The following is a 19,894-nucleotide window of genomic DNA, read 5'->3' on the forward strand; positions in this document are numbered from 1 at the left end:
CCCTACCTTCTTCCTCTAAGTCCCTCACTCCATCTCACATTAAAGTCAGTGTTGAGAACAGGGAAGGAATCAACATATTCTAGATGTCTTGGTTGTGGGTTTAAAGAAAGCTACAAGGAAATATGGGATTCAGACATTACCTTCCTTCTCCCTGACCCCACTCAGTGCTGGTTCTTAGGCAATCTTTTTTTTCCATTAGCCCAAAGGAGAAAATGGTGTTCATGCATAAAGCAGGCAGCCTCTAGTGTTAACTCTTCTGGTTCCCTCACTGCTGAGAATCAGACCTTTTACCAACCCCAGTCATCAAGGTGCTCTGCGAATAGACTAAGATTTCTGTTTGTGGACTTTCCCAGATGGTCTATGTCAACTTCAGGAGAAAAAAAAAATAGCAACTCTCATTTTTACCAGACCCCCAGCTGGCGTATCACAGAGAAGTTTATGCTACTTGATGATCTCAGGGGTCTGCTTTGACACAATTTCCCTTGGGAATTTCTCAGAGACTTGTTTCTATAAAGAAGGAATTGCACTATCTTTGTTTACAGCCTGGATTACCTAGCATCTCGGGACTCTGTTCTACTCAAACTTCCCTATTACTCCAGGGATTTCATGCCATTCACTGCTGAGTGTGGGGGCTCATTTTTCTTCTCCATTAACTCTTGGCACTTAAGCTTGACTAAAGGAAAATGACCTAAAGCTTATTTTAGCCACCATTTCCAAATATTCAAAAGGAGTTTTGCTAATAGGACCAAAAACAATTTAGATCAGAGTTTTAGATGCTACAGAGAGCACCTCAGACAAAATGTTTCTAACAGCCTGAGCTGCTCAGAACAGTGGAGACAACACACTACCACCACCACAAACACCACCTACCCTCCACTCTGTTAAGGGCCACAGACAGGCCTTTGCTATATATAAGGAGATTAAAATGTAACAACACATATGCAAGGAAGCATACCTACACCTGCATAAAGTTACTCTATAGATGTGTGCAGTCCAAGATGTAACAGGAGATGTACCTAAATGTTTTAATCCTGTCATTCTCCAGATGACAAAGCTGCTCTCCATATGATCTGCTACATGAATATTCTAAGAAACATTCAAAGGCGTGTAAGCAACTGCATTTGTAAGTTAACTGAGGCTGCCTAAAATAATCCCAGTTTTCCTGGAATAGTTCTGATTTACATCTATTATCCTTGTATAATTATTAATAGCACACTCTCTCACTCTCAAAAGTGTCTGAATTTGGATAAGAACTATATGGTCACCCTACTAAAAAGAGCATAAGCAGTTATTCAGGTCCTCTGGCCCCTACTTCTAGACCCACTGACCTCCATCCCCATTCTGACTAAGGGAGTATCTCTCTGTCTTTCACCCACCTTGCCCTCAAAGTTCTCCTTAACTGAGCCTACTTGTCCTGACCAACCAATATTATATCTTCAGTAGATTTATGTTCAGAAATGGGAAGGGCACTTGCTGCAAGCTTTCTGATTTATACCTAGTCAAAAACTCTAAAGCAAAGAAATACAAACTCTAGCCTAAAATAGGTGGAAGGGGAATAGAAGGAGAAGAATTATGTAGGTACAAGGATTAAACATTGGTACAATTTTACATTGTAACCATTCATATAGTGGTACAACATTGTTGAATATCATTGTTTATGGTACAATAAATTGATTAGTACAAATTTGGACATATACATGTATTTTGACCTATCCATTCTACTCCTAGGTGGCATACCCCATAAAAATAAGTACACATGCTATCTAAAGACATGTCAAGAAGTTTCGTAGCACCATTATACATAATAACCAAGAACCAAAAACAACCCATATGTCAATCAACTATAGACTGGATAATAAATTGATATTAATAAAATAGAATTCCATATAGCCATGAAAGTTAATAGCATAGATAAAGGTCACAAACCTATTATGAAGCAAAAGAAGCCAAGCACAAAACAGTACATACTTTATAATTCCATTTATATGGATTTCAAGAATAAGGAAACTAATCTGTAGTGTTAGAAGTCAGCGGTTCTTCATACTTGGTCTTGCAGAGGCTAGTGACTGGAAAGGGATACGAAGGATGCCTCAGGGTTGTTGACAATGTTCTGTTTCTGATAGGAGTGCTGGTTACCTGGATGTGTTCAGTTTGCAAAAATTTGTCAAGCTATATCCTTATGTTACACTTAAATGTTAACTTAAAACATAAATCAAGAACAAAAACAATATTTTAATAAATCATCCTGACAAACTATTTCAACACTAAAATTACTAAGAATCTTTGAGCCATAATTCCCTAATTTGTAAAGTGGGAATTTACTGACCTAACAACTCAGTGTGGTAGCACATGCAAAAAACAAAACAAAAAACGTCATTTTTATTTTTCATTCATCTTGTGTCTCTTAACATAAAACTCCCTTTATTTCTTGTATAAAAGGAGAATGTCAAGTGATAAAAGAATTAATGGCATATGGAGCAACTACAGAGCGCCTGGCATTATGCAATTATGTTGGATGTTTCCTAATGTAATATTATATTTATAACAACTATACAATGCGCATGTGTATGGAAGATTGTTTTGTTTTTTTTCCGAAGATGGCCATACCAGTGCGTGCACGTGCACACACACACACACGCACATCTTGCATCCCACATGTTCTTGGTACAATAGGATTGACACTCCTCAAAGAGATGGGATCTATGTTCCCTACCCTTGCATCTAGGTGAGGACTTGGGATTTCTTCAAACAAAAGAGCATGGCAGAAGGGATGCTTTGTGACTACCCTAAAAGGGTACCTCCCTCCCTGTCCCTGTCCCCCCCTTTCCACTCTTATTTCTCTTTTATCATCCTCTAGCCTTCAGGATAGTCATATTGGAACCCCCTGGCCTTGTCTCAAGATATACTAAAGGACAGCAAGTTTATGGTTATTTACAAAATATTAAGGGGGTGCAGAAGCCCTCTAGGACCTGTATGTTAGTTGATAGACATCAGGGGGAAATACTCAAGGGAAGTGGACCTGGGAATTTTTAGTACAGGTTTGAGTTACTTAGTCCAGTTCCCCCTTACTACTCAGAAAATCTCCTTTTGGTTCCATATTAGATGTTTTTAGGTTTATTTTTATGAAGAAAATAGGTATTTCTTTTTTTTACACATAATTTCATATCCACTGCATTTTCCCCTCTTGAATAACAGTTTAGCAGATGTGTGGCAATGGTCCAGCAATGAAAGACTGAAAATTATCTCTCTTCATTAGAGTAGAAATCAACTTACTCATTTATCTATCATCCAGTAAGTATTAAGGCCAGCTATTTCCAGTACTATTGCAAACTTTATACTCAGACAAATCTCCCCTGATAAAACAAAGCTAAGAATTCTGGGTAAAATGTAAAAATCATTTATCTGTTAATGTTTGAGGTGGCAGAAACTGAGTGAATTCCTGTGGGAGCGAAAGATAAAGTAATAATTCAGAGGGGTACATAGGCACTGGACCTGGAGTTTGCCCTTACAGAACTAGTAGATTCCAGAGTTGGGTTTTAATTGAGTGGCCTATTCAGGGCATAAGAGATAAATCCTGGAATAAATCCTTTCATGACTAAACATTAGAAGCCTGCTAGTTTGTAATCATTATTAACTTGTAATACTGTACCTCCAAAAGGAAACATCTTCCATGGCTAAATTAGAGAAATAAAAAAAACACACACAGGAAAAAGGCAAAGATATGTGTCTAACTTGGCCTTGGCTCTGGGAAGAGCCAGGAAGACATAAAATATCCCCTGAGAACTTCTAACAACCTCTGCATTTCAGGCAAAAAAAAAAAATCATATTACAAATATAAACAAACAAAAAAAAGTCCTCTCTGGAAAATACAAGTTAGCTCCAGATATCTGGGGATCATGAGCTCTTAATGAAAAGCACTAAACAAACACTAAATAAGCCTCCAGGAAGGAAAATCGCCATTAATGATAAACCACAAGCTACAGGACAAGACCTNAAAGAATTTCCCCAGATAACTATCTGGGGATCATGAGCTCTTAATGAAAAGCACTAAACAAACACTAAATAAGCCTCCAGGAAGGAAAATCGCCATTAATGATAAACCACAAGCTACAGGACAAGACCTACAAAATTATTAGGCTTATCAGGGACAGAATACAAAATAATTTATTTAATGTGTTCAAAAAAAAAAAGAAAAAGAACAATTGAAAGTGTAATGAAGGCCCCATCAAAATTGACAGGGCAGATTTTTAAAAGAAATAGAGCTTTTTTTTTTTTTTTTTAAAAAGATTTTTATTTATTTATCTGACAGAGATAGAGACAGCCAACGAGAGAGGGAACACAAGCAGGGGGAGTGGGAGAGGAAGAAGCAGGCTCATAGCAGAGGAGCCTGACGTGGGGCTCGATCCCATAACGCCGGGATCACGCCCTGAGCCGAAGGCAGACGCCTAACCGCTGTGCCACCCAGGCGCCCCAAAGAAATAGAGCTTTTAGAAATGAAAACATGATAGTTGAAATGAGGAACTCTATGAATGTGTTAGACAACCTATTAGACACAGGTGAAGAGATAATAGATAAACTGGAGGATAGATCTAAAGAAATTATCCAGAAGTCAGCATCAACCATGGGAAAAAAACTGTGAATTACAGATATAACTTAAGAAATGTAGAAATAGAGGAGGTCCAATACATAGAGCATTTGCCACATTCTACGGCCTGTGTTTTGCTCTAAGAATAAAGCAACAATCAAAAACAGACACAATTCCTGCCCTTTCAAATATATGATCTAGATATATACCTAGATACAGAGAATAAACAGATACTTATACATAACTAACTAGAAATATTGACTGTCCAGCATCAGTACTCCTTTTATTTTGGGGATCTGCCCTTATGTGAGCCTTGTTTCGAACCAGACCCAGCCTCCTTCTGTGAAACTTCCCCAAAGAACCTAAGATTGAATTCACCCGGTTGTTTCCATGCAGGACTCTAAGTCTGGGGCAAGTGACACAGAGAAACAGGAACAATTTATATTTCATTTGGCAAAGACAAAAACAAAAAAACTACCAGTTGATAATGTGTTTGGTATTGGCAGTGCCAATAGAAGCAACCAATGCAGCCTAACCGGATGGTTCTGTGGTGTAACTTGGCAGTGATTCCACCACCTGGCTTCCCCCTAGATCCTGCCTGGCTCCAAAAGCTGGTTCCCCTAGCCTGATCTAAGAGTCTGTTAATTACCCCCAATTTCTTGCCAATTAATTCCATCTTTTGCCAAATTTAACCAGAATCAACTTTTGCTGTTTGCAGTCAATAACCCTTGCTGGCATAATAGGGACTGGACATTCAGGGGGCTGTAGACAGGGAGTGGAGATGGGGAAATTGTTCAGGCTATGGGACAAATTTCTCTTCTCCCCAAGATGAAGGCAGACACATCTACCAAAATCACCTTCTTTCTCTCAATGTTTTGCTCTATTTTGAATGATTTTTCTCCTTTCGTGGAAATGTTTGGATATCATCTGAGGATAAATGAATAAACATTTCCAGTTCTACAGATTATTCTTCATACTTCTACACAAAGTTTTTAAAACTTTCAATTCTTCAATGATTCCTCTTTTTTAATAAGCTTCATTACACTGTTTAGTAGAATGAATAATAAACTTCTTTGCTGGCTAAAAAGAAAGGTATTCAGTGAATTATCTGGCCAGCTTTGTTAATGCAATGTGGGCCATAGCAAATAATAATAATAATAATAATAATAATAAAAGGGATTATATTTAACATCTAAGGAAGCTTATGACACAATAATTATTTTTATTAATGATTAAATAGCTAGTGTTTGTTTAAATTGGACAGTGTTATGATAGGGTTCTGTTTTTCATGGACTCTATATTCACTTTATTGCTTTTGATATCTCATATGAAATCAATACCTGGAATAGCTTTTTGCACACTTTTTAAAACTTGGGAAATGATTTTCCCCTAAAAAAAAATCATTATAGAGTATTCTAGAAAGTATATCTTTGGGTTTTTTAACAGGTTATTTTGTGCTAGATCTTTATTCAGAAGCATTCTCCAATTATTACATTGTTACTATGGAAATATACAATCTGTTTTATGATATGGTTTTAGAAATGCATGGCTATTAGGCTTGAGTATAAGTAGAAGGTTACCAGCAGAGAAAATCAGGAGGACATTCTGAGCAAAAGGAATCACAAAAAGAAATTAAAAGACCATCAGAGGGGAAAAAAAGTACTACAAATTTGGAGAATGGTAAATGATATTGAGACTTGAATTATCGTATATATAGCAGGGAGGGATGGGAGATAGTCGGGAAGGGTTCGTGGTAATAAATCATCAGTCTCTTCCACTTCTGATTCCAGAATCAATTGAGAAATTAGACACAGAAGTCAGAAAAAAAATCAAGCTTTATTGCTGATAAAGTTGAAAGACCCAGCTTGAATGTACAGTAGGACCTTGTAATTCCCTATGGCACTTCACAGACTAAATTAATTAATACAGGTCTAAACCAAGCTGGACAACAGTTGGTATTCTCTTATAAAAGAGAAAGGTAACAGATGGAAGAAATGAATGGGAATCCTGAAAATGTGCCTGTCCTAACCAGAAATGGGGCTAGGGGCCATACAAAGGGGGCTTGGCCACACTGAGCCACTTAAGTTCATTCTCCCAATTTCTCATCAATCCTATAAACAATCCCTTTCCTTTGGGTTAAAGTGGGGAGGATAAAGGGAAGAGATAGGGTTGCTTCTTTATTTACCTGCCTGGGATGTAGAGACTTCTTCCCTAGGGAAAGAGAAGTATAAAGCATAAATGAGGCTAGAATGTCTAGACTTGCCTTTGACTTTTGATAAAAAGATAAAGAAGAAGGATGGAGACCAGGAAAACTGAACTCAGGTAGTGGGAGGAATATGCAGAGTCGACACTAAAATAAATCAAAGACAAAGCTACTCTTAGAATTTAGAAGAGGAATTTAGGATCATCAGATGAACACATCACTGTTAAACTCTTTGGGGGGCGCCTGGGTGGCACAGCGGTTAAGCGTCTGCCTTCCGCTCAGGGCACGATCCCGGCGTTCTGGGATCGAGCCCCACATCAGGCTCCTCTGCTATGAGCCTGCTTCTTCCTCTCCCACTCCCCCTGCTTGTGTTCCCTCTCTCGCTGGCTGTCTCTATCTCTGTCAAATAAATAAATAAAATCTTTAAAAAAAAAAAAAACTCTTTGGGAGAAGGAAACAATGTATTTCTGTGCAGCAAACAAACATTTTGCATCATTCCACTGATCTTTTAGTTTTAAATACAATGAATATAGTCATTGAAAATAATGATTTTGATGAAAATTTAATCACATGGAAAGCTGTTTACAATACGTTACAGAATGAAAAATGAAGTCACAAAGTTGTACTTAATATGATCACATCTGTCTGTGTGTGTGTGTGTATACATATATATATATAAAATATGTGTGTATGTGTGTGTGTATATAGTTTTTGCAAAATGGTCTAAGCCATTAAAACTACACACACACACACACAATATTCTGAAAGAATATATACTAAAATTGTAAGAGTAGTTTTCTCTAGGTAGTAGAATCATGGATTTTTTTTAATCTTTTGCTTATCTCTACTTTTACATATCCCTATAGTAATTGAGCATTACTTTTGCAAATTTAAGAAAAAATATTTTTAAAATTAAATTAAAAACAGAACATTGCAGGGGCATCTGGGTGGCTCTGTTGGTTAGGCAATCAACTCTTGGTTTCAACTCAGTTTGTGATCTCAGGGTCATGAGATCAAGCCCTGCGTGTGGGGCTCTGTGCTCAGCATAGGGTTTGCTTGGAATTCTCTCTTCCTCTCCCTCTGCCCCTCCCACTGTGCGTTGTCTCCCTCTTTCTGTCTCTCTCAAATAAATAATAAATCTTTAAAAAAAAAACACTGCACAATTTAATATTTTAAGGTCTCACTAAGAATTTGTTCAACACTTATTTAGCACTTTCTATATCTGCCAGGCATAAAATTCTCTGCATGTGTTAGATCACCAGGTTGAGGTTTGGTATATAACCTCAAATAAGCATTTTCTAAATTTATCACTGCACAGTCAATGTTACAGTAGTTCAGCAGGTCCCACACATATTTATATTACTGACCCTATTAGTTCAATGCAATAAATAAGGCAAGAAATCTTTAGGGTATTTCTCTTGACATATCTTTTCAGCAAATTTTTCTAAATAAGAGTGAATGTATGAACTTACCCAGCTCAAAGGCAGCAGAAACTTGGACATTACACAAGATGAATATATGTGCTATTTCTTACACACACAGACGGAACCTCTGGAAGGCAGAAAGTGTTAAGAGTATGGGCTCTAGAATCAGACAGTGTAAATTCAGTTCTTTACTCCACCACTTAGTATCTAATACAATCTTAAGCAAGTTCCTTAACTTGTAGAGAAGATTAAATGAGAACTTGTATGTGAAGTCCAAAGGACATGAAGTTTCCACAATGTCATTATTGGGACTTGAAAAACATGAGTCTTTTAAGTGTGAAACTCTTGTCCACCTTCATTCTCAAGTCATACAAGTCTGGAAAGTTAGGATAAAAGGGGAAATGTAGTCACTGCAAGCAAGATACAATATGAAGGAAGGAAGCAAATGGGACAAGGAGTCCTATCTTTAAGGAAGCTAGAGTGAATGGCATCAAAATCAGATTGTGTGGACAAGAGTCTCGGGACATTTTTCCCTTCTCAGTCCAGGCCCCACTTCTTCCTTTCATGGGGTCTCACCAATCACTGAAGGGGACCTGAGGATATTGTCATGTGAGTTGATAAAAAGTAGTGAGAAGGGGACCACAGATGACACTCAGGGCTAATGGACTTTGGGACACAGAGCATTGGCTCATTCACAGAGACCAGGCCTACCAATTGTGTACAGACAGGTATCCTCAAGGGAAAAACATATGAATGAATATTTTATAAGCATGAATATTCTCTCATTAAATATCTACTTGCAGAATTATACTAAATACAGCTCATTCCACCTACCATTCATATTTTGTTTTAAACACCATTTGTCTCTAAATAGAACCAATGCTGGGGCAGGGAAGGTATAAAATCAGCCTGAAACATATGCTTTGCTCTAAAGAAACAAAGTACCCAAAATCTAATAGAGGCATATTAAAAGAACATAGGAACTAGTATGAAAAGTCTCCCACTGGATTAATCTGAGCATCAAAGTAAGCAATGACAATAATGAATCATAACCCAGTGGATAAAATTGGAATGCTTGAGTCCACAATAATATGAATGAATAAACAGATGAATGAGTGCATGGATAAATAAATACACAAGGAAAGGTTCTTCCTGACAAAGTGCCAACTAACAATAATGAAGGGTACATGGAGTTAGAAAATCTCCACTTTTCAACCATCAGAGTAATGTTGATTCAGGCAAGAATTATCAATGGATGCTAAAACTGGTGTGTGAGAAGTTGAAAAGGAATAAGGCATTTCACAGTCTCAAAGTATCTCTTCGGAACTTTAATTACAAAGGGAAAAGTAGTAATTTTTCTCAGTAAAACTGCTAGGAACTAGCAAAATTCCAAAAACTGTATTGTCAAATGTCCCCAGAAGTCAGTCTGACTGGATATAGAATATATTCATTTGTGACAGTAAAGAAGAAGGAAAGCAGTACTGTGCCCTGCAAAATCAACAAGGAAGGATCAGACTATGTCTTGGTGACTTTTTTCTAATTTATCTTTTGAACACAATCTTTCAGGCTTAGTCTATTATTTGGGGAAAATGGGAGCTTCATACATGAATGATTCATTTTTTTTTCATTGTACAAATTTTTCTTTGGTGTGTTGTCTCTGGGATATGAGTGAAAATGGAGAGTTCAGAGTGAATGCACAATTGTTGGTATTTTATAAAATTGCTTTCAGAGCCAGTGTTCAATTGGATGTGATTTAGAGTTTGCTTAGGTTAACCATTTTATACAACACTACTCTTGACCATAAAAAGGAGTGGAAAGTTGGGATTTACAAATCGAAGGTAGGGTCTGTTTCTGCTGCAGCTACTAGATATAGAGGATATATCAAAATGGACACCAGGGACCCTGCTCACACAAAACTTACAGTCTGATTTGTAGTGTAAGTGTATGCAGAAAAGTAAATGAGCAGTGGCCCTATATTTTGACCAACACTTAATAAGTTAAGTGCAGGGTGCTATGAGAATACAGAGCACAGACATTGAAAGAGACAGAGAGGTGGAAGAAAGATATTCCAGAAAGACACCTCACAATAGATTATCACAAAGGGAAAGCTCCAGAGTATCTTCCCTTCCTTGGACCAAACAGATTACCAGAGTTATGATGAAGCCAAGAAAAAAACCATTTAAGAAACAAAGGGATGAAGTGGAGCAGAATTTGCCACCCCAAAATGTGTCTCTTTGGCATAAGGATTATCTTACTCTGATTATTTTTAAGAAAACAAAGGCATAGAAGAAGCTCTGGAAACTGGGCAAATGTTGCCTCTTTGTGAGGAAGATTTATATTAATAAGGGAAATCTCCATTTGTAAGGCTGTCTCCCCCTCTGCACCAAGAAGAGGGTGATGACTAAATCTGCATTAACTGTTATCAGTGGAGAAGGTAGCAGCTTAAATCTCCATAACAACAGTACCTACATTTACTGTGCTTTGCCTGATAACCTTCCCACCTCCCCCAACATCTTCTGTCTTTAGCTGGAGATGGTATTTAAGGTGATGGCTTAGGCCATTTTTCCTGAGTATCTTCCATGTATATAGGAGGTATACATGTTATTAAAGTTTGTTTTTTCTCCTGTTAATCAATCTTTTATCACAGGGGAGTCTCAGCCAACAATCTAGAAGGAGGATAGAGAGAAAATTATTTCCCTCCCCTACAGGGAATATGTAAGAAAGAAAAAGAAGGCAGTAGAAAACATTATCGATTTTGCTCCTGCTTTTCTCTTCTTTATCCATTCAGATGACGCAAGTAGTTTATGAGGCAAAAAGGAATAAAAGATATAAAAGAAGACAATAATACAAACACCATCACTATCAAAATTAAAGGTAATCAGTTATGATGAGTGACACCCTTATTAGTACAGAATCTGGCCGAGAGTAGACCATCTGAGAATGTTTATACTACTAGTGAGAGTATAAATTGAGATACACTTTAAAGAAGGAATTTTGAAATAATATTTAATATTCTTATGTCATTCAGTAATTCCCTGTCTAAAAATGTATCCTAATTAGGGGAAAACTCAAAGAGTTATTAAATAAGTCTCTTAAGCATTGTTTATAATTTGGAAAAACAAAAATAACATACAGTAGTCGAAAAATTTTAATGAGTTATAATACATCCATATACTAGAATTTTATGCAATCATAAAAATCAAGCTGGGGGTGCCTGGGTGGCTCAGTCAGTTACATGTCTGCCTTCGGCTCAGATCATGATCCCAGGGTCCTGGGATCGAGCCCCATGTCGGGCTCCCTTCTGTGTGGGGAGTCTGCTTCTCCCTCTCCCTATTCCTGCCGCTCCCCTCTCTCTCTCTCTGTGTCAAATAAATAAATAAAATGTTTTTTAAAAAATCAAGTTGGAAGCAAGAGATCAGAAAAAACAAATTCTGTGAGCTGTGTCTTGGGATGCACACTTATGTAACTAGAGCCAGCACTCCCTTGTTTTCAGAGTGTGCCTTTCTGCCTCTTTTTGGCCACCCACAACCCTTCATATACATTTTTCTGCTTTTTTATTCATTTATCTATCCAGTAACAACCGTTCATTCCCTCCTTTGCGAATTAGATTTCCTTGGTAGATACATTTTAAAGCAGCTGCTCATAAACTTTGAGAACAAGGACAAGATTGTGTGTATGTATGTGCAGGTATAACCAAACTCAAGAGGTTCACTACGTGGGGTGCACTGAATTGAACACAATTCAAGGAAGTGTTGAAAGCAAAGAACTTTTTATTACTTGTTACAAGTAAGGGGACAGGAAGATAGCTCTCAATGCACTGTCTTCCTGTGGGGTTAGTAGAGGAAGCTTTTATTCATCGGATTAGGGGGCAGGGACAGGGATCTTGCCTATACAGTAAGGAGGAACTTAATACATATTTTATTACTTAGGCACTTTGGTTTAATTGCACATGCCTGGTGTGTCAACATGCTAGTGCATCCATCATATGTTCAAAATACAGTAGAAAAGTCTGCCCATAAGAGATCTTAGTATTATAATGAGTTAAAGGTAACCTCAGGTCAACTTGGGGGGCTTCTGCACCAGTCCTTAGCTCCAAACCAGCTCAGACTGGCTTATGCAAGGGGCTATCAGGGGAAACACCTAGCCTGGGTTTCCTTGTCAGGAGCCACTGGTTCTGCAAAACAAAACATATTCCTTCCCTGCTTTTGTCCTTCTTCTGCTGATAGCTTTCAGCCCTCTAACCTGAGGAACTCCCTCTTGCATCTTGGCTTACATAAGCACTGTGCATAAAAAGACTGTCTTAAAACATACAACCAACAAGCGACAGTGACAGACCCTGGAGAAGGTACAAAAGGGCCAGGAAATTCAGTAAAGGGAGACTTCCTTTCACTGAGTATTTTTTTAAAAGATTGTATTCATTTATTTATTTGGGAGAGTGAGAGTAAGAGAGCACAAAAGGGGAAGTGGCAGAGGGCAAGGGAGAAGCAGGCTTCCCGCTGAGCAGGGATGTGGGCTTGATCCCAGGACCCCAGGATCATGATCTGAGCCGAGGGCAGACACTTAACCAACTGAGCCACCCAGGCACCGCACACTGAGTATTTTTGGTAATAATTATAAATACCATGAATATATACTACCCAGTCAATATACAAATAAATACACACTGTAGATGGGATGTAGAAAGAAGGCAGAAATGTATAATGTAGAAAGAGAAATAATTCCCTTAATAATCCTGTGGAAATGGTTTTAAAGAGAAAGAGACATCAAGTAACTTTTGTGAGGTCACATAGCTGCTGAGTGAAAGCTAGGGTTCAAATTTGACACCCCCCCCCAAGTCCCTAGTCTGCTTTTTCTGAGTCTCTCTGCTGTTCTTCTCCTTTCCCCATCCAAGTCATCTCAATTCTATGATGGTCCTATGTTCTGTGCCATCTAAACACAGTTCCCTGGTTCCATTTTTATTCTTTTGAATTCACCCCTAGTGACCTGTACCTTCCCAAAAGATATAACTATATATCCATCCAGACTCCATTTTTACAATTAGAAGAGAATTTTCCTAAAAAGAATCTCATAAATCAAAAGTATTTTCAGAGCCTTTCATATATCATTGCTTCTCAAAAGAAATATTTACCACTTATAATTTTATTTTAAACCAAAAAACAACTCTACCTCCCTTCACACAGTACCATTAGGCTGTGGATTTACAAACCTAAATTATATAATCTTTCCACCCTTTACTGGAAGGTGTGTCAATCAGAGTCCCAACAGAAAACAGATGACCACCTGAAACAAAATAATTGAAAAACATAACAAGGGTACTGTTTGCATGGGGGCAGGCAAAAGAGTGGTTAAGAGGAACCACAGAAGGTTGGCAGAAGCTAACAGCAGCAGCATTACCACCCCTTCGCATGAAGAGACGAAGGAGCAGTTACTGTAGACAGCTAAGAAATAGGCAGTTACTGAAGCCCCCTGGAGGGAAGTCAGGGAAATAAATATCACAATATCATGCTCCACTTGTCCTCTGATTTCCTCTCCTGTTGCTGCCATTGGCTTAACCCAACCAGAAGAAACCAGAGGGTCAGGGAGCCCATTGACAAAATCCATTAGAGAATGCCTCCCAGGACTTGAAGTAAGGCACAAAGGAACAGAGAGTTGATTTAGAGAGCACACAGAGAATACCTCACATAGTCTCTGTCACATATAGTTCCATAACAGTCAGTGGTCATTTCCTCTGCTGACTGGCTGCTGTGTGGTCCTAACCTAATTACCGGCTTGTAACACAAGGTCTCCTCTATGGTTCTGAAATATTCTCCAGATTTTTAGCTGACCAACCTGAGCTCCGGACTTCTCCACCCAGGTTTTAAAAGCACAATTTGAAACAATGAAATGATTGTATGTAAAAAAAAATGCCCAAATCCTGTACTTCATAACCTTGGCATTTTCTATAAGGTCATCCAGTCAGCATGAGCAAATCCTTTAAAGTCCAAGTCCCTGAAACTCCACACCACTGTCTTAGGAGCTACCACGCTTGCTACTATCTGGGCCCTAGCATACTTCCCCCAAATACTCTGCAAAATTCTTAAAGAATTTGGTCATTTAGCCAAGACCATCTCAACAAAGTTTTATACCTCCTACCTTCTTTGCAAAAATGTGGTATTTAAAATTAGCCCTTGAAAAGTTGCATGAAATTTCTGTAGATAGAACCAGATCTTAACATCCTAGATCAGTTCACATTTGAAATGAAATCTTCCAGTGCTGATGAAGGAAGAAAGTGAACCATAGTGGAAAGCAACTAGTATTAAAAATCAAAAGCCTACTGATGAGCACTTGGTGTTATACACAACTAATGAATCATTGAACACTACACCAAAAGCTAATGATGTATGTTGGCTAATTAAAGTTAATTTTTTTAAAAAAAGGGAAAAAAAAGAAATAAAAAACCTACATCCTAATAGGCTGAAAACTGATTGACTTTGGAGAAGGTATATAAACTGTATCTATTCTCAGAAATATGAGAGAACTGGATTAAATTATCCTTATGGTCCACTAAAAATGAGTACCCTATAGTTTTAAGAATCTTCTTAAATTAAAGGATGCATAAAATGGGAAGGATGAACTTCTTTGAGAAAGAATTAAAATTTCTTCCAAGTAACCAACAGAACCTGAATAATATAAGTAATGGAAAAAGGCCCTTTCCTAAGTATTACCCCTTTCTCAAGAGAATGGTTTTTTGCTCAATGTTTTCTTCAGAGCAACTTTGACGTCTTTATTCCTCAAGCTATAGATTAGTGGGTTGAGCATGGGCACAACGATGGTGTAGAACAAGGAGGACACTTTCCCCTGATTCATAGGTAAAAGAGAGGATGGTCTGAGGTACATAAACGCCCCTGACCCAAAGAAGAGAGAAACTGCGATTATGTGGGAGCTGCAGGTGCTAAAGGCTTTGGACCTGCCCTTGGTAGAATGAATACGGAGAATGCTGGATAGGATGACGGCATAAGAAATGAAGATGGTAACTGTGGGCACACCAATATCGATGCCCACAACAACAAAAACTACCAGCTCATTTACATAGGTGCTGGTGCAAGAACGCTCAAGAAGAGGAAGGATGTCACACATGTAGTGGTTAACCAGATTGTTGGCGCAGAAGGTCAGTCTCACCATGCATGCTGTGTGGGCCATTGCCCCAGCAAACCCCATCACATAGACACCCAACAGAAGGAGTAGGCAGACCTGAGGAGACATGGTGGCCATGTACACCAGTGGGTTACAGATGGCGGCATAGCGGTCATATGCCATTGCCGACAGGATGAAGGACTCAGAGACAACAAAGAAAAGAAAGAAGAAGAGCTGAGTCATACACCCTGCATAGGAGATGATGTTCTGCCTCAAGACAAAACTCATCAGCATCTTGGGCGTGATAACAGTGGAATAGCAGAAATCTATGAAGGACAAGTTGAAGAGGAAAAAGTACATGGGGGTGTGTAGGTGAGAATTGAGCCCAATCAGGGTTATCAGGCCCAGGTTCCCCACCACGGTGACCACATAGAAACCTAGAAACAGGAAGAAGAGAGGAATCTGGAGTCCCAGCTGGTTGGTTAAGCCTGCGAGGATAAACTGTGTCACGGAGGAGTTCTCAGGTCCCATTCTTATTAAAGGCATTCTGTGGGAACAAGGGGAAAGAGACACTTAGAGGGGGAGAGAGAGAGAAAAAAAGAGAGAGAAAAAGATAGAGACCCCCCTCTCTCCTCCCAGTCACCTCCCATTCTTGACAACTGGATCCACACAGAGAGATTTTGAACTTCAGCAGAAAGGCCTCTCAAGATGCCTGTGGGTCTGTTCTCATGGCCCCCTAAGGACTCTGCCACTGGAGCACCCTCTGGAGGATGGACCTTTCTCCATGGTGAGGGCAGATGCTGCTGGGAAGAATGGTCTCAAAGATGAGCTCAGGAGTCTCCCACGTCTTTACTTTGGTCCATTTATTGTGTCCTTCAACTCCAACTTCTGCTCAAGATTATAAAACCCGAGGCCAGTATCTGGAGAGAGTCCTCTCAGAGGTTGGAGCCAGCCCAACTGTGCCTGGAGTTTTCCACCCCATGGTCACCCCAGACAGAGCAGAAAAGGGAGGTAGTCTTTCCCAAAGCCTTTACTACCTGAGGTTGGGGACTTAAATAAAGTTCAGCCCAGATTCAGTCACTCACCCTCCTTCAGCCTAGAGCCTCAGTGATGTACCTTTCAATCCAACTCTTGTCCACGATTGTTCAGACAGATAAATGGCTCTGGTGCTAACGCAGATAAAGGAACTAAGCACAGACCATTTGAGCTCCTGTCCTGTTTGAAGGATCAAAATTTGGACTGCCTTAGAATTTGTTCTGAGCTAAAGAAGTTGTTATATGATGGAGGCTTTGCCCCAAGGCTGTTTTCCAGTTTGTAGAAGGAAGACAGCGTCTTTGCCTATAATCAGTACCATCTGGCGACAGGAGACTGAGCAGTTTTATTCTGGATTTATGAATCTGGGGACCTGATTAGAAGTAGAAAGTCAGGTTCCCTTGGGATCACAACCCTAGAAACTAACTTTTAAAAAAAAGGAATATTTTCTTGTACCCTTGATAATATTTGATTGGGCTTTTAGAAACATTATTTGTTCAGTTAGCATCTACTCAGAAAAATGCAAAATATTGTGCAAAAATAATAGCTTACCATTTATTGAGCACTTACTATATATACCAAACACTCTTCCTGTCCTAGCACTTCTGTACTGACTCTCGCAGGCCAGAATCCAATACCATTTCATATACAACACTTACTTTTAATTCTCCCCCAAATCCTATGAACTAGGTTTTATCGCTCCCATTTTAGAGTGATAAATCCGGTATTCTTAATGATTGTGTTTAACCTCTTCCTGTGGGAGATAATGAAATACATAAGCAGGGTCCTTGCTCTCAGGGGTTTGACAATCTCCTGGAAAACATAAGCTAGAACACACCAAACTTATTTTGTTGAAAAAACATGATAGGATCCAGAAAAGGTAGAAATAAAATGCTGTTCAAGTTCAGAGAAGGGCATTCCATACACCACTTAAATTTCAGTTTATCACAGAAATTGCATAATATCTAGTCCAAGGAGAAACAGAGCCTCCCTGTGATCTCTTGGAATTTGAGCTTGGCAATAAAGAGAAAAACTTGTCCGTTAAGAACATATTTTTCCAAAATTGCTAAATTGTTGGAATTCTTGATGGCCCCTGTCCTCCATCCTGTCAGCTCTTTTTCAGGAGGCTCTCAGTGCCCTCATGCTGACTCTCATGGCCTTGTAGTTTGACCCCTCTTCTTCCCACCAGGCCCACCAATGTTTTTTTCCCTGTTTTGCTTACTTTGTTCATTTTCTAACTCTCCCTCATGACAGAAGTTACCCCACTGTGCCCCAGTCTCTCAGAGCCTTGCTTGAGCTCAGTGATGGCTAATTCAAACATTTGGTGTCTCATAGATTTGAAGCAATATTAAAAGTCACCTAGTCCTGTGGTTCACAAATCTAGCTATACAACTGAGTCAGATAAATCTGTGCATTATTAAAAGTACATATTCTGCTACTCCAATCTAAACATAATAAATCAGAATCTCCAGAAGTAAGACTTTATCATCTGTTTTTTCTTCTAAATCTATCCCTAGTGATGGGGATATTTAGCCAGGTTTAGAATTCACGGATCTAACCGTCCTACCCTACATCTTCCAGACAGAAAAACTGAAGCCCAGCAAGTCACACAGCTGGTTGGTGGTAGAGGCTGGAATAAAACATGAATCTCAAACTTTTCCAGTTGGAGGAGTTTTTCAGCCTATCCCAGGAGAAGCCTACCCAGTCTTTGATTTGGTTGACTACAATTCAGACTACAAGTAAAGGACATAATTGGACATCAAACCTGGAATAGCACCCCAGCATCATAGTGGGGAGAAACTTAAATGCTAAGAAATGTATATGCAGTGTGAATCCATGGAACATTTTGAACAGAGAAATGGCCTGATCAGGTGTGCTGAGGAAGACCAATCAGTCTAATAGGCTATTGGGTGTCAATGACTTGGTACAGTAGTCCCTCTAGGCAATGTTCTATCTTTTAATTCAGGCAAGATGCTTTAACTCAAAGCGCCACAATAAGAAAAGTGACAAAGGATGGACTTTCAGAACAAGAAAGAGGTAAATGGAGCAAAAGGCCTTTCTAAATGTTTTAGCACATAACAAATCACGTACTGTGGCTGGCCTCTGCCTTTCATAGTCATGGTGTCATCTACCCTGCACTCTAAACATGTTTACAAAGCCCTGAGTTCAAATCCCATCACCAGGCTCTCTGTGTTGGACATTGTTTCTGCCTCATTTCAGTCCATCTTTTTGGCTTCTTCTGTTGCCGTGGCAGCTGGCTGCATGCAGTTGCAGTCGAAGAGCACAGTCCACCAGCTGCGCCACTTTCTCCTGCTTTCTGCCCTAAGATGTCCCCGCCACCACACACAGACTGTCTGCCAGAATGCACCCAGCTGCTCTGGTGCATGTGCAAACCTGGAAGTGTGAAGGAGATAACCCCCCTTGGGAGTCAGTGGATAAATGCTCTGCTCTTCTGTGTCTCCAGTGTTTCTTTCTTCATTGATACTCAAAGGGGCTTCAGAGGGATTGATTGTGAATTTCCCATCAAGGGAAATTCCCATCAGGGCTCAGTAGCCCACCATGGGTTGGCTTCCCATCCTCCCCTACTTTACTCTTCCTCTTCCCTGAGATCACTTCCCAAAATAAGCTCCGTGCACACAAGTCCTTGTCCCCAGCATAGCTTTTTATGGAAACCTCAGCTAAGGTGCTTCTAAGATAGTATTTGGAGCAAGTCTGACCAAAATACTCCTACTCCACCTGAGAGGAAGCAGCCTCACCCAAACCTGTTTGGTTCCAGGTCAGGAAACTAAATATGAGTCACTAAATTTATCAAGTACCAGAAATTCCATGTTCCACTGTTTCCTTGGCTGTGCAGAAGCTTTTTATCTTGATGAAGTCCCATAAGTTCATTTTATCTTTTGATTCTCTTGCCTCTGGAGATGTGTCATGAAAAAGGTTGCTTTGGCCAATGTCATATAGGTTGCTGCCTATGTTCTCCTCTAGAATTTTGATGGATTCCTGTCTCACATCGAGGTCTTTCATCCATTTGGAGTTTATTTTTGTGTATGGTGTGAGAGAGTGATCAAGTTTCATTCTTTTACATGTAGCTGTCCAATTTTCCCAGCACCATTTATTGAAGAGATTGTCTTTTTTCCACCAGATGTTTTTTCCTGCTTTATCAAAGGTTAGTTGCCCAAAGAGCTGAGGGTCCATTTCTGGGGTCTCTAGTCTGTTCCATTGGTCTATTTGTCTGTTTTTGTGCCAGTACCATGCTATCTTTGTGATCACAGCTTTGTAGTACAGCTCGAAATCCGGCATTGTGATGCCCCCAGCTTTGTTTTTCCTTTTCAACAGTTCCTTGGCGATTCAGGGCCTTTTCTGGTTCCATACAAATTTAAGGACTATTTGTTCCAGTTCTTTGAAAAATGTCCTCAGTATTTTGATCGGGATAGCATTGAAAGTGTAGATTGCTCTGGGTAGCATGGACATTTTAACTATGTTAATTCTTCCAATCCATGAGCATGGAATATTTTTCCATCTTTTTATGTCTTCCTCAAT

At 39.3% G+C, this 19,894-nt stretch overlaps 1 protein-coding gene across 1 annotated transcript; it reads right to left on the minus strand.

Moving 5' to 3' along the window:
- Positions 1-14,923: 14,923 nt before the first annotated feature.
- On the minus strand, positions 14,924-15,871 carry LOC100483304 (olfactory receptor 145). The gene has a single exon (XM_002929998.2). It carries the CDS (start codon positions 15,869-15,871, stop codon positions 14,924-14,926), a length of 948 nt encoding a protein of 315 aa, XP_002930044.2.
- Positions 15,872-19,894: the final 4,023 nt, after the last annotated feature.

This window comes from Ailuropoda melanoleuca, chromosome 8, assembly GCF_002007445.2.
Source record: "Ailuropoda melanoleuca isolate Jingjing chromosome 8, ASM200744v2, whole genome shotgun sequence".
Classification (NCBI taxonomy): Eukaryota; Metazoa; Chordata; class Mammalia; order Carnivora; family Ursidae; genus Ailuropoda; species Ailuropoda melanoleuca.

Coding starts and splice junctions, on each gene's coding strand:
- LOC100483304 (XM_002929998.2), bottom strand. CDS start 15,871: ATGCCTTTAATAAGAATGGGACCTGAGAACTCCTCCGTGACACAGTTT.